Raw genomic sequence first — 16,013 nt, 5'->3', positions numbered from 1 at the left:
TCTGAAGTCCTTTAACCATTAGCCCAGTGAAAATTAACCAGTTCTGGGGCGGGAGAGACGTTGTCAGACTGGTTTTTTGAGATGATAGTGACCAGGATATGAGGATCATTTAAGGAAGGATTGAAGGAAATGGGGATGTTCATCTTGGAAAAGAAACGCATGGGGGATGTAATAGCTTTCTTCAGTTGTGCTACAGGACAAACTAGGACCTGCGTGGGGCGGACGGCATAGGCAATTTTGCTGTAATGGAAGAAAGAATCTTTCAAGGAACTATAAAGTAGAGGTTAAGAGCTCAGATTCTGAGGTTACAGCAGGTCTGCATTCATACCCGGGTCCTCACTATGGCCGTGTGTCCTTAGGTTATTTGGTCTTTTTAAAACTTAACGGCCTTACTTGTAAAATACGAATCATAACAGTAAATGAGAATATGCATGTAAGTAATTTTCACAGTGTAAACATTTAGTAAACATTACTTTTTTATTGCTAATGTCCAGAGCAGGTATAATTATCCCCCACTTCATGGATGACGAAGCTGAAGTCCTGCGAAGTTAAATGACTGACTTTTGTCATTCAACATTTTATTTACTGTGCTCTCTTGTGGGCCAGACATTGTTCAACCTACTGGGCCTACAGCACAGAGAAAGTCAGAGAAGATCAGTTCAATTATGGAGTGTGTCCTTTCTACTGAGGGACTCAGGAGAAAAGCAAGTAACAGACACATAAATAATGGAATTTCAGATAACAGTACAGTGTGACTGAAAGTCAAGAGGAAGGGAGGTAGGGCTTCCCTGGTGGCGCAGTGGTTGAGAGTCCACCTGCCGATGCAGGGGGCACGGGTTCGCGCCCCGGTCCGGGAGGATACCACATGCCGGAGAGCAGCTGGGCCCGTGAGCCATGGCCGCTGAGCCTGCACGTCCGGAGCCTGTGCTCCGCAACGCGAGAAGCCACAACAGTGAGAGGACCGCGTACCGCAAAAAAAAAAAAAAAAAAAAAGAGGAAGGGAGGTAAAGTAAGGTCTTTCTGAGGATGTGACATTTGAGCCTAGTCCTGAGTGATGATAAGGAGCAAACTACACAATGACAATTCCAAGTCATGCCAAGACCCCTAGGCAAGAAAGAGCTACTTACCACTGAAGAACAAAAAGGAGGCCATCTCTTCCTAGCCTTGTGAGCAGGGAGAAAAGTGGTAGGAAATGGGTCAGCGCAGGTATACTGGGGCCAGATAATACAGAGCCTTATAAGCCATGTCCAAGCGTTTGTATTTTATTCTAAAAATAATACGAAGCATACAAGTGATATCTGATTCACATTTTTTAAAAGATATTGGTTATGGTGTGGAAAAGGGAAGGGAGCAAAAAAGAAAATAGAACAGTTAGGAGGCAGTTGCTGTAGTGCAGGTGAGTGATGATGGTCACCTTGAGAGAGTAACTGATTAACTGTGGTCACAGGGCCAGAAAATTAGAAACCAAAAAAAAGAAAAAGGAAAAAAAAAGTATCTTCTTTCTTTTCTACATTTTTTTTTTTGGTGTGTTAGTTTCTGCTTTATAACAAAGTGAATCAGTTATACGTATACATATATCCCCATATCTCCTCCCTCTTGCGTCTCCCTGGCACCCTCCCTATCCAACCCCTCTAGGTGGACCCAGCACTGAGCTGATCTCCCTGTGCTGTGTGACTGCTTCCCACTAGCTATCTATTTTACATTTGGTAGTGTATACATGTCCATATATACACTACCACTCTCTCACTTTGTCCCAGCTTATCCTTCCCCCTCCCCGTGTCCTCATGACTTTTCTACTTTGACACGAAAATTTCAAGATTCTCTGATTCTACAGACTTATTCCTGTGTTATGAGAATGTTTGAAAATTTTTTTCATCTGTATCTACCTTAGTTCTTATACCAGATTGTCATCTCTTTCAGGACAAGACCTGTCATATTTTAAATTCCTTACAGCATAGACTCAAACCCTGTGCAAACATTAATGTCACTGAAACCAACAAAACATTCCCTTTGACTATTCTTTTTTTCCAGGCAACCATTCCATGTAGCAAGAGGTAGCAGCATAAATATGTCACTAATAATGTCTTTGTTTTGTACTTTTATTTTGTTGTATAATTGCAAATGAAATTACTCTTTTCCAAGGTACAGTAATCTCGATAGCAATAGAGCAGTGTTGGCTGCAGTTCTTGTGAGTCTGAGTGTGCTTGTGATGTTGCATAAATCATTATGGTAACTAACGCTAAGTAATGGGTTCTACCATGAATGGAATGGGAGCAACTCAGGCAAGGCTAGTACAACCCTGTCCTGCAAGTAGAGATGTTGATTACAAACTTAAAACATCAGGGGCTGGACTGACGTTTCAGACTCAGCATCTTTTATTTGTAATATCATTTTTAACAGTAAATAATTGAACCTTGTGAACACTTTCTAGTTAGCTATGATCATGTTCAATTTTACATAGTAGGTAAAATACGTTGTTATTTTTCATACAAACCATTTTGGGGGATGGAGGTGAGTGAAATGGGTGCAGGTGGAAAAAGAAGGAAAAATGGGAAAAAAACCTGATAGTCACAATGTTTTCTTATCTGATTATTGGTTTTCAGGCTTTCTGACTTAAGGATTATAAAGACGTATTGTTTTTAAAATTTGGTTTCTGGGAGTTCCCTGGTGGTCCAGTGGTTAGGACTCAGTGCTTCCACTGCAGGTGGCATGGGTTCTATCCCCGATCTTGGAACTAAGATCTTTCAAGCCGCACAGTGTGGCCAAAAATAAAAAAAAATGGTTTATAATTACATTTTTTTAGTATTTTTGATGCATAAGTTAAGGACATTGCAATGTAAATCTTAATATGTTAGCCACTGAGCTGTATTTCTTAGCTGGCTGCCTAATAAAGCCATTTAGATCCATTTGGCAATTTGAAGTACCTAACAATTATTCCAACAGTACTAACAACTGTTTATTTGGTAGGTATTTATTGCAGTGCTTTCCTTCTACCTAAAAGAGGAAGAGTAATACATTTGAGTAAATAATAAGAACAAATGAATTGTAGTTTGCCTGAGAATAGACTGGATAATCACTGTTTTCCAATTAGTACACAATAATGGCATGAAGTTGCTGCAGTGAGTCTTGATATCCTAGTTTTTTTATTTCTGTGCAGCTTCCTTTATTTTTTTTTGATATGAAAACAAAAAAGTAATTGTTTATATTAAATTATCATCATGTAGAATCCACTTTAAAAATGTGGAAATATTTGCAGATTTAATTTTTATTGGAGTGTAGTTGATTTACAATGTTGTGTTAGTTTCAGGTGTACAGCAAAGAGAATCTGTTATACATACGCATATACATATATCCACTCTTTTTTTGATTCTTTTCCCATATAGCCTGGCAGCTTCCTTTAAACCACATGTTTGAGAGGCTACTCCATTTAAAAAATCTTGAATAAGTTTATGTGATTGACAGATAAGGTGAAATGAAAACAGAAATTATTCATCAGTAGAAGGCATTTATTTTTTTCAAGTAACATTTATCAAGATCAGGGCCAGCTTCATCGGTATGTGACCTGTGCAGTCAGTCACACAGGCCTTGCTCACTTAGTTGGACCCTGTACTTGGTTTAATCCTCTGCTGTCACTTTCTTGAAATTGTTAATAATTTTTTTTTAACAAAGGGCTTCGCATTTTCATTTTGTACTGCCCCCTTCCCCCAATTGATTATATCCCAAATGAACTGACTGACATTCTGGCATAATTCAGGCTAGGGTATAGTCAGCCTACCTAGAATAAGCAGAAGTTAAAGAGATAAGGCAAAAGGCAAATTCAGATCTCCTGAGAACAGTCAGGTTGTACGAAATAAGATCAAGCAAAAATTCTTATTTTTTACATGATGCCTAAGACTCTAAGTACTCTAGACCCTGCCTACTTCTCTCTAACTTCATCTCCTCTCTCTCCCCATTCGTCATGCTCCAGTCACACTTATTTTGTTCTGTAAACATCCCAAATTTTTTGCTGCCTTGAGATGTTCTCTGCCTGGAATACTTGGTACCTCAGTTTTTTTCCCTCAGTTTTTCTCCTGGCTGACCTATTATTTGGATCTTAGATGGAACTCTAGTACCCAGTCTAAATTAGCTCTCCTTTGTCCAGTCACATATGATCATATCACCTTTCAGTATCTAAAATCTAGTTCACGTTGTTTCCGTTTTTGTTATTTTTCTCCCAGCGCTAGCATGTAGATGCCATAAAAGCAGAGGCCTTGTCTTTTTTGGCATAATATCATAAGTATTTAGCACAGTGCTTGAACATGATTGTACTGAGCCAGTGATTGGCAAGCAGAAGGCAGTCAGGTAGTCTAAGGAAACTTGTGAGAGCAGTGAGCTGTTGGTCTGATGAAGATCTTTCAAGACGCCCAGAAAAAAAAAAAGACGAAGAAGCCCAGGTCTCCTTCTTTGAAGCAGTTTTCCGTTGTTTCCCACTGGGTTGTGCTGTGGGTTACAAGCAGATGCTATTCATCCACCTCCAAGACAAATGAGTAGCATTCCTGACCTGCTTAGATTCTTGAAAATCTAAGAAAAAAATGTACCACCAGGGGGAATATTGCCTTTGGGTACAGAATCAAGAAGATAGTAAAATAACCCTTTGGCCGATTTTTTATATCTTGATTTCCTGAAACTTTAATGCCATTTTAAAAGATCAGTTAAAGTCTAGCCCAGGGAAGGGAGTCATACCTGATTTTTGCCGATGTTCTTAAACAACCCTAGGATTATATAAATAGCTAATGCTGTCTTGAAGAATTTCTGCTGTCATAAGGTGTACAAGTTGTCACAGTTCCTAAACACTGTCATTTTCTTATATGTCTGTTTCTTCAAGTATAATACTGAATCTATAGGTCTAACTTTACAATAAGCGATATTGACATTTTTAATATTAGTTCCAGTGAATTTATAAATAGGAGGCATTTCTAATTTGTCAGTCACAGAATTCAGACAGATAACTTATTGGGTAGCCCTCCTTCTCCCTTAAAATGACCTTAATGTAAAATTTCACTGTTTCCTAAGAAAAAGCCTCCTTGTTCTCCTTTTTTTCTTTTTTTTCCCCCTTTCTAATGACATAAGCATAAGCTGTCACACTCAGTAATGAACTAAAGTTCCCCAGTCACTTGATTGAAATAATCTGGTGAGTCTTCAAAGACATTTAGATGTATATGACTCGATAGCTTCTGACAAAGCACCTTTCTCATGTGCTTTTTAAGATGATGATGGGAATGATGATGATGATGATGATGATAATGATGATGATGGAGGAGGTGGAAGAGGAGGGAGAGGGGAGAGACTGTTTGGGTTTAGTATTAAGCCAATAAATCTCTCCTCCCCTGTTACAACACCTGTCCTTTGTCTCTTCTGTTTACCATTTCACTTTAGAGGAACAACTAAAAGACACTAGAGTTCCTTGGCAACACAGCTTGTTAAGAACTTTGAATTAGATATAAAAATACTTTGTCGGGCTTCCCTGGTGGCACAGTGGTTGAGAGTCCGCCTGCTGATGCAGGGGACACGGGTTCGTGCCCCGGTCCGGGAAGATCCCACATGCCGCGGAGCGGCTGGGCCCGTGAGCCATGGCCGCTGAGCCTGCGTGTCCGGAGCCTGTGCTCCGCAACGGGAGAGGCCACAACAGTGAGAGGCCCGCGTACCGCAAAAAAAAATAGTAATAATAAAAATAAATAAATAAATAAAAATACTTTGTCAAGGGAGGATGAGAATTAGGTTCTTGCTTATAAAGCTCTTATGAGTCTATTCTAGTTATTATTTTAATCTTTGTAATGATAACTCAGTAAGTCTTCTAATTAATTAATTGTCTATAAGCTGTGAGTACGTGTATATGTATTGAAGTGTTAAATAAGATGCACTTGGATATAAATGAACATATTGCAGTTACACAATTTTCAACTAAAATGTAATATATGAATTGGGCCTGTTTTTCCTTCAACTAGTTTACTAGTAACACTAAAAAATAAAGACATTAAATCATGTGATAGAATTTGGGGTGAAAGAGATTGTTTTCTAGAAGATTTTACTAAGTTTCCCCAAAACAGTTTTTATCCTTTCAAAATAATAGGTGTTTTAAAAGGCATTAAGTTAATAGAAAAAATATCAAAATGCCTAGGAATTAAATAAATAAGAAATGTGCAAGACCCATATGAAGACACTTTAGAACACTGCAGAAGGTCACAAAAGAAGACTTGAACAAAAGGAAAGATATACCAAGTACTGTGACAGGAAAAATCAAAAAGATAGATACCAGAGCTTCCTCAATCAATTTGCAAATGTAACGTGATTCCCAACAATTAGCTTTTTTTTAAAAAAAAACAAGGAGATTTAGATGTTAATGTGTAAAAATAACCAAAAATAGCCAGGAAACTTGGATGAAAAAGAGCAGTGAGGGGGGTATTGTCCTTACCAGATATGAAAACATATTATAGAGTGTCTATGATTAAAATAAAATAGTGTTGGTACGTAAATACGTAGAATAACAAATGGGCCAGAATAAAAATGTACTGTAGTAGACCCAAGTACTTATGAGATCTGGTGTATGATAAAGGTTGCATCTCAAATCACATTTAATAAATGTGGTTAAGACAACTGAGTGATCTTCTTGGGGGAGAAAATAAGAGTTGGATCTATACCTTATACTGTAGGTGGTTTCCAAATGGATCAAAGATTTTAGAATGAAACTGTAAGAAAATATGAGAGTTCTTTGTAACTTTGTGGAGTCGGCAAGGACTTTCATTTGACTTAAACCAAAAATCATAAAAGAAAAGATAAATTTAGCCACAAACTTTTGCATAACCAAAAAAAAAAAATCTAAGAACAAAAGGAGGAAGATATACTTACAATTCTTAGTGCAGACAGAGGAATAATCTCCCTAGGATTTATGAACTAGAAAATAGACAGTAAAAAGCTAACAGTGAATAGGAAAATTGGCAAAAGATAGGAAAACACAGTTCACATAAAAGGTCCTGAAAGCATAAAAAAAAATTGCTCAGCCTCACTCAGACTACATTAAGATACCATTTTCATCAATATGACTGTCAAAATCCAAGTAATGTAGTATACCATGTTGGTGAGGATTTGGAATACCAGGCACTATTATTGTTGGAGGCACTATTATTGATGGAATTGTAAATAGTACAACCCTGCTGGAGAGCAGTTTGGCATTTTCTGTCAAAATAGCAAGTGTGTATAAACTCTGATTTTTGTAAATTTATCTTACAGATAGATTTGTACATGTGTAATGTGACCTATATATAAAGATTTCATTATAGCAATAGCAAAAAAAGTGAAACAATTTAAATATCTATCAATAAGGGAATAAATAAATATGGTCCATCCATAAAATGGAATACTATACAGCTGTGAAAATAAATTAGTATGCTATGTAAAAATATGAAAAGAATTCCAAGTTATATATTAAGTGAAAGAAAAAAAGAAACAGGTTGCACAGTAGTGCATATAGTATGCAGGGCTACCACACACTCCAGAGTACCTCTTCACATCAGAGTCTGTATGACCCATACAAACCCTCAGGATTGTACAGTGTACAACCTGAACAGCTGGGTGCTTTGTGCCTGATTGTAGCTACTTTCTGCATCTAAAAAATGTAAAGGAATCAGAATATTTATTTATATTTGTTTATTTGTATATAAAAGAACTAAAAGGATTCACAAGAAACTAAAACAGTGGGTACCTAAGTGTGGAAATGGTGTGGAGCTGGATAGGACAGAGATATGCATCCATAATATATAACCACATTGGAATGTATTAACTATTATTTAAATTTTAAAAATATAATGTTTCATATGGCATTATTATAGTTTAATCAAGTTAACACTTACCATCATTTCTGTCAGATGTTTTTATCCCTTTCCCTTTTATATTCTCTATTTTTGGTCTGGTAAAAAGAACTAGTTTTAGAAAATACTGAATGTCGTGTCTCTGAGAACATAAATTATTAAGTCTGTTATTCAGACATCATGTGCATGATAGGCAGATTTTTATCTGATGAGAGTTTTAATTGTATGGCATGAAAACTTCTAATGCAGTCATAAGAGAGTTGTGTATCAAAGTAAAGCTCTAATTTAAGTTTTCCAGAATAGAGTCAGCTTATAAAACAAAATATTTTCCCCCAGTGTTCCACTGTCTCTGTTTTTGCTGACCTAACCTTTTCCCCCTATGAGTCAGCAACCTAGAAAAACAAAATATTTTCCTTGAATAGTCATATTTTTAGTAAAAGAATAGAATATTTTCTTTGTGTCATTCATTAATACTGTGAAGTTGGGGGATTGGGGTGGATGTGTAACATTACTAGAACTCCTATCAATTGAGGACCTTGCTCGCTTGTATAAAGGAAGGAGTAGGAAACAAGCAAAGGAGAGGGAAGGAAAAGGCATTTTATGATTTTTAAGGATAAGACAATGGATACCTTGTTCATGTGGAGAGGAAAAAAAAAAGCCTGATGTTTGAATGGATAAGATTAAACCCATTTCATTATTGTAAAGAAGTTTAATTAGTAGTATCATCTTCATAGGGACTTCCCTGGCGGTCCAGTGATTAAGTCTCCATGGTTCCACTGCAGGGGGCACGGGTTCAATCCCTGGTTGGGGCGCTAAGATCCTGCATGCTGCGTGACACAGCCAAAAAAAAAAAAAAAAAAAAAATAGTATCATCTTCATAGAAGAGAGACAGCATTAATTAACACTCTCTTATCCTACTTTGTTGGAGGATGACATTTTTCCACATAAATTAATTTTCTAGTGTCCTGTAGCAGAAAAAGCTTGTGTTTGAAACCAGGCAGAACTGGATTCAAATTCCACTTTATAACTGTTTAGCACTGTGGCCATGGGCAAGTCACATAGCTTCTCCATTAACTGATTTTCTCTTATGTAAAATGGGTTAATATTACCTGCCTTTTGGGGCTCCTCTGAGGATAAAATCCTCTAGTATGATGCCTGGCTGTGTTGCTGTTTCATGACGACTCCTCCATTCTGGGTTAGATGGCCTTCCTCCATGCCCCCAGCACCCTGCGAATACCACTGTCAGAGCACTTAGCACACTCCTGATGTCTGTTTATTTGACTGTCTCTGGGGAGAGACTCTTTTCTTTTTATCTCACCTCCAGCACTTAGGACAATGACAGGTATGTTAGGTGAATGAAATAATTTAAAAACTGAAATTTCATTTTAATAGTTTGAAGTAGAAAAAAAATTAAATGACACTATATGGAATCTATTATAGAATTTAACAATGACATATTCATTATACTTGGATATGTTCCATGACCTGGGGACCCAGTGCCCAGCTAAGACAAATCACTACTGCATGGGGATCTTACTCACTTTGGTAACACTGTGAAGACAGCCCAGTTTTTTACATCTCCCTTAATCCTCATGGCAACCCTTTTAGCTAGGTGTTATTATTCCTACCTTAATATGAAGAGATGCCAGGAGGTTAGGTAACTCTTCTAAGGCTGTATGGCTAGCATATAGTGGTATTGCCATTTGAACTCAGCTTTTTTTTACTTAAAGCTAATGAATTTTTCATGATATTAAATAAGATAAATACACTTGAAATACTTAGCACAGTGTGTGACACATGGTGCCAATAGATGGTAGTTGCTATTATTATTGTTATATCAAAACTTCCTCACTGAAGGTTTGGGAATCTGCTCCATTCTGCTATATTATTAAAGCAGTCTATAATGAACTTATAAAAACTTACTTTTAGAATTGAACTCTCTTCTACCGCTGCATTAGTCTTGTGGACCACTGCAGCAGCTCTTGACTCTGAGTCATTACTCTGTCAAGCCCTAGGATTGTAAGCTCTTCCCTCAAGTTTCCCCTCCTTCCCCCATGGGGTACTGAGTAACCTTCTTGCTTCCTGGCCATCAGACTCTTGCTGCTGACAGCGCTTGGTGGCTTCATTTCCCTGCTACTGTTGATCTGTGTGCTCCCACTGTTTCTGTTGCTTGCTACCACAGGGGCTGTGAAAGTTGAAGCAGGTTTTTAACACCCAGACCAGTGATACAATTCTGTGTTAGGATCCCAGAAGGTTGTCGGCTCTTTCTTCAGAGTCCATTTAATTTATTGACAGAAGAATCTAGGATTTCTCTCACATAAGTAGTTGGAGAAGAGACGGGATAATCCCCTTGATTTTAGTTCTCCACCTCAGTTTCACTGTCCCTAGTACTTTGGGTTCCTGAGTCCCCAACCTCTCTGGGATTCTACAAGATATGTTCCTCAACATCTCTAGCTGTTTTTTAGGCCAGAATTTTGCCATGAATCAGTTATGGTGTGCTGAGTTAGTGATTGCCCCTTAGCTTCTTAGAGGTATAGCATGCCACCTCTGTTTACCCCAGTACACCATACAAGTATTACCACTTTCTATATGTGTGCTCAAACTTAAAAGTGTTTACAAAGCCTTTCCCTAGCTTTCAGCTTCTTCAGGCCTCCTTTATCAATTATCGTCCTACCATCTATTTTTTGTCTTCCAGAAATTTATTGAAACTTTTCATCTCATGGGTCTTCTTTCATTTTTTCGCTAACATTATGAGTTTATACTGTTTGTAACCCTTTATATTAGGGTTATATTAGTGGGCTCTTGGAGGAAAAGAAGATACATGCCAAGGTCAAGCTGCCATTTTTAACTGAAAATTGGATTTTTTAAAAAAATTAACTTTACTAGGGAATAATTGATTTATAACAAACAGCACATATTTATAGTGAGACAGTTTGGTGAGTTTTGACACATGTATCCATTTGTAAAACGATCGCTACTACCTACTGTACCTTTGAAGAAACTGATGCTTGGAGAAGCCTAGAAGCTCAAATTGGAATGCAGGTCTGTCTGATGTCAAGTTGCATGCTGTGGGCTCTGAAGCCTGAGTTCTAGTTGGGAAAGAAACCATTGACTATTTCTCATTTGTATAGGGAAAGTACACAATCTCTCTGAATCTAGCTACTCATTGCTTTAATAAGAGAGCTGTGCTAAATGATCCTAAGGTCTTTTTCAACTTCAGGTTTCTATACTTTATGTTTCTTATACAGAAGTGGTAAATCTGTTCAAATACAGTTTTTAAATTAAATGAAACTGCACTATTCTCTATAATTTTCACAGTGGAGCTATATGAGACATTAAAATAATATTTTTTTCTTTTTATAGGAAAGTATTTAAGAAGCTCATGGAGTAATATGAGTCAGAGTAATATAGGATCTGCAGGAAGTCCCTCAAGATAGTTGGTGAGACAGTAGGAATTTGTGTTTTCTTCAAAGTGTATTGTATAATTATTTTGCAGACATTCTGACTGTAAAATTCCTAGCCTTGTGCTCACAAGAGACATTTTCCTCAGTCTTTTATTATTATGTGTTTTTTAAGCTTAGTAACGGTGGAAGCTATAATAGTTACCTAAAGCTTAACTGTATTCTTCACTTCTGCTAGAATATACAGATTTTTATATAGCTATAGATATTAATAATGATATAGATATAGTCCTATAGCTCTATCTAGCTTTCTATCTACAGAACTGCCTTTACATTTCTCAGATATTATCAGCAATGACTAAAATGCCATAGCTCAATATATATAAAATACATCTATCATCTATACACAGGGACATATTGTTTACATGCCAAGTATATGTAATGTTTTTATGCACAGTTAAAATCAAATTTGACTGTTCTAAGACATGACAGTTTATTTTCTACTTCTCCAATCTTAGGAAAAGAAGAATTTATAGACTCTTCGTCAAGATCTTCATTTATACAGCTGTTAAATCCAAGGCTACAGTAGTGGTGAAACCATGAATAAAAATACATCTGCTGTAGTATCATCCGGTCTACTTGAAAAGTAATTGCTAAATTAAATTTAATATGTTTTGAACTATCATAGTTTAAAATATGTAGAATACTAATGAACATTTGGTGGAAAGTTTTATACAGCTACGTACCTGTGGTCTAAGATAGTGGTAATGAAAAGGTTGATCAGAGCTTTCTGTGTAAATCAGGGTAAAGGATAATTATGCATTCTCTTTTAGAATTATTTATATAGACTGCTTCTTAAAAATTTGATCTGATTTTTTAAATACCTAAAATATTTTATAATTCCAGTATAAAAATAACAATGTTAAGATTAACATTTGCTGACTAACAAACCAGCTCAAAATACCTTGAAACAAGCAAGCATTTATTCTTCCTCATGATTCTGTGAACAGTTCTTCTGGGCTGCACCAGATCACGTAGGGTGGCCTCATTGACATGTTCTGGGGCCTCATCTAGGAAGGCTGGATAGCTGAAGTCTCTTTCAACTTGGCATCTCATCTTCCAGGCAGCTAGCTCAGACTTTTTCACGTGGTGGTAGAATGGTTCCCAGCAGCAAAACACAAGTGTTTTTCAAATGTCTGTTTTCCTCACATTTGCTTATGCACCATTGGCTAAAGCAATTTAGATAACTAAGTCCAAATTCAAGGTCTAGAGTTACAGACTTTACTTTTTAATGGAAGGAACAGTAAAGTCACATTCCTGGGGGCATGCAGACAGAGACGAGAAGAATTGGCCGTTTTGCAAACATGTAACACACATATAACAAGGTATATTTGGAGAAGTCCTGCTTTCAGTCTTGTCTTTCACTCTGTGCCTTCATTCCTCCTATAAATAGCCATCTTTATTCTTAGTTCTTTTTCAGTGTTTCTTTTTGCATAAGCAAATACATATCCATATAAATATATATGCATGTGATATATATATGTGTGTATATAATTATATTTTTTCTCAAAGTTATTATTTATTCTGTATATAGTTCCACTGTATAGACATTCTTCTACTCTTGCTTACATAGTAAACAAGTGTTCACCAGCCCTTTGACTCAGGTTTGAAGATCTTCCCTGCAGAAGGGTGTCAGGTTAGTTAAACTCAAGGTATCTTTCTCTGATGCCTCCTCCTGGGAGCAGTGGAAAGCTCCAGTCTCATAGAGATATAAGCCAGCCCCAGCTGTTGGTAGGTGAAGAGCTCTGTCTACAGAGCTCCATGCATTGATGTTGAACAGTTTTACTCTGTGTGACAGCACAGAGTTTTATCCAACTACTTAGGGCAAAATCAAGTTCATGAGGAAGTAGCATATGACCAAGGCAAAATGTTCCAAAACACCCAGGATTCAGCTCCCAGGCTCCACTTGCCAGTGCATTCTTAACAAAAAGGTAGCATATTATATATAGTGTTTTGACCAGACTTTTTTTTAACTTAAAATTATATCCTGGTGATCACTTCATATCAATTTATAAAGATCTTCCTTGTACCTTGTTGTAACTGTATAGTATTCTGTTCTTAATATACCATAGTTTATTCATCCAGTACCTTATTGATGGACATTTGAATTGTTTGCTATTTTTGGTGATCATAAATTATGCCAAATGACGAACCTAGTATACAAGTCATTTGTATTTCTTGCCAGAGTATCTTTGGGAAAGGTTCCTAGAAAGGGGATTGTTGGATCAGAAGGTAAAGTTAGAGACTTCCAAATCCCCTCTTTAGGGGTTATGCCATTTTGCATTACCACCAACAATGTAAAAGAGTACCTCTTTCCTGAAGCCTTGTCTTATATTGTGAAAGTTCTAAATTTACATTGATCTGATAGGTGAAAAGCAGTGTCTCTGCCTGGTTTTTTTTGTTTGTTTGTTTTGTTTTGTGTTTTTTTTTTTTTTTTTGCGGTACGCGGGCCTCTCACTGTTGTGGCTTCTCCCACTGTGGAGCACAGGCTCCGGACGCACAGGCTCAGCGGCCATGGCTCACGGGCCTAGCCGCTCTGCAGCATATGGGATCTTCCCGGATCGGGGCACGAACCCGTGTACCCTGCATTGGCCGGCGGACTCTCAACCACTGCGCCACCTGGGAAGCCCAGCAGAACTATTTTTAATAGACAAAAAAAAAAAAAAAAAAGAAAAAAGGAAGTAATATAAATTCTTAACAATGAGGGAATTTTAAAGTAAGGTCCTAGCAAGTAAATACACTGCTGTGTTAATAATAGATACTGTGTGTTGGGATTAGAAAAGGAGGGATCCCTTACTGAAATAACATATGCTGGAGATCGTGTGTGTCCCCATTGAAGGAAATTGACATTTAGAGGGTTTAAGAGGTTATTGGAGGTGCTTAATGAGGACCTTTGTCCCCTTTCTTCATCTTGCCCTTTTCTAGGCTTCACCCCTTTACGTCCTTGCAGTCTAAATCTCCTGTCAAGAATGGACTGAGGTTCTGAAATCTGACTGTAGAACATTTTCTGCCTTTTTTCCCTAGGTAATTGACTATTACCCTAGTATCCCCAGATAGGCCCTCCAACCCTAGAGCTGAATTCAATATAATGCAACCCTAAAGGATGTGCTATATAAAGGGCAAAATATTCAAAAACAGGGAGTTTTGTAAGTTTTTTTTAAATTTTTAATTTCTTTCATTCTACTTTTTTATGATTTAACTTTTGAATACAAGTCTTCTTAAAGATATAGTCAGAACTTCTATGGCAGAAGTTAAGAAAATTTTTTTAAAGCCATAATCATATGTAAGATATGAAGTAACTCTTTTCAAAGAGCGGTTTCTGTGTTTTGGCACGTTTGAAGACAGCTGGAAGTCCTATATTCAACAATGGCTTTAATGCACCAGTGAAGTAGACCTTAGACCATACTTTGTCTCTGGAGTTAGACAGACTGCCCTCACATTGTTGTTCTCCAGCTTCGTAACCTTGGGCCACCAAGTTAACCTGCCCAGATTTGGGTTCTTTTAGAAAAATGAGGGTAATCATCATAGGGATTTTATAAATATTAGTTGAACGGCCTAATGTATGTATATTGCTTAGCACAACACCCACTACACCATAAGTAAGCAGACGGCCCTGAGCTTCATTTCATGCTTTATTCAAGTTCTCTTGGACCAGTAAAAGTGTCTGCTCTGACCACTGTTTAGAAACACAACTGAGGTGAAGGGGGGAGAGTACCTTTTGCAGAATTCTTTTAACAGTTCCTTCTTTTCTAATGGCATCACTTTTATGTCTGGCAGAAATTGCAGCTGGAGCAAGTGATTTGTACCAGGAAAATACTCTTTCTAAATTAAAAAGATAAACTGCATTTTTTTGAGATTCAAATGAAGGTCATATTTATTTTGCTTTAAGTGGCCAAAAACATGTCTTTTAAAGTCACTTACCTAATTCATTAAAGTATTTTGTTTTGGAATCCTTCAGTGTAGTCAAAATAATCAGTTAAAACTAAGTCTCTTCAGTCACCTTTAATAAATCTTTAAAGTTGTTTGAATAATATTTTTAAAGTATTTTCTACTCCAAAGAAATAAGCATTATTGCAGTAATTTCTTGTACTGTTTGGCTGTTTTATAGAAAAACTAAAATTAGAGCTAAGAAAATTCATTTGATTGCTTTTGTATGATCATACTTTTTAAAATGTCGTTGCTAGTGTATACGGAGTATTCTGAGTTGTCTAGTTCTAAGAATTTGATTTACCAAACACTTTAAAGAAAAAGTAGGTGCCCATCTCTAGGCTAACCTGTGCATGCTACTTTACTTTATCTTAGGGATCCTGCCTTTCAGATGATTACAGTTACCAAGGAGACAGGCCTTGGTCTGAAGATCCTAGGAGGAATTAACCGGAATGAAGGTCCCTTGGTATATATTCAGGAAATCATGCCTGGAGGAGACTGTTATAAGGTAAAATGAAAATAAAAATAACCCTTCACCTAAAAGACAAAACCACTAGTGATGAGGTGTGTTTTCCTATATCATCAGTAAAATTTTTAATTTTTTTTTGTGATGGTGTATACATCTAGGAAGTAGAAAGAATTAACATTTTGACTAATAAGACAGAGAAACATTTAAGCATGCATTAAGCTAAGGAAGAATAATCTCAAATTTTACTTTTTTTTTTAACTTTTTATTTTATATTGGAGTATAACCGATTAACAATGTTGTGATAGTTTCAGG

At 36.8% G+C, this 16,013-nt stretch overlaps 1 protein-coding gene across 5 annotated transcripts in view; it reads left to right on the top strand.

The window, feature by feature from the left end:
- Nucleotides 1-16,013, top strand: part of STXBP4 (syntaxin binding protein 4) — a 182,774-nt gene that overhangs the window by 442 nt on the left and 166,319 nt on the right. For 2 of the 5 annotated variants that reach the window (XM_030881607.2, XM_060291047.1), the window contains exons 2-4: nucleotides 11,208-11,284; nucleotides 11,764-11,891; nucleotides 15,608-15,740. In XM_030881607.2, the coding sequence (XP_030737467.1) occupies nucleotides 11,845-11,891; nucleotides 15,608-15,740 (180 nt within the window). In that variant the 5' untranslated portion in view covers nucleotides 11,208-11,284; nucleotides 11,764-11,844. Of the gene's footprint in view, nucleotides 1-11,207; nucleotides 11,285-11,763; nucleotides 11,892-14,230; nucleotides 14,330-15,607; nucleotides 15,741-16,013 lie in introns of those variants that run through there. The other 3 variants (XM_060291045.1, XM_060291046.1, XM_030881608.2) reach the window with 3 other exon arrangements.

This window comes from Globicephala melas, chromosome 20, assembly GCF_963455315.2.
Source record: "Globicephala melas chromosome 20, mGloMel1.2, whole genome shotgun sequence".
Taxonomy (NCBI): Eukaryota; Metazoa; Chordata; class Mammalia; order Artiodactyla; family Delphinidae; genus Globicephala; species Globicephala melas.
The sequence above is the reverse complement of the archived record's forward strand: the minus strand, read 5'-3'. Positions and strand labels throughout refer to the sequence as shown.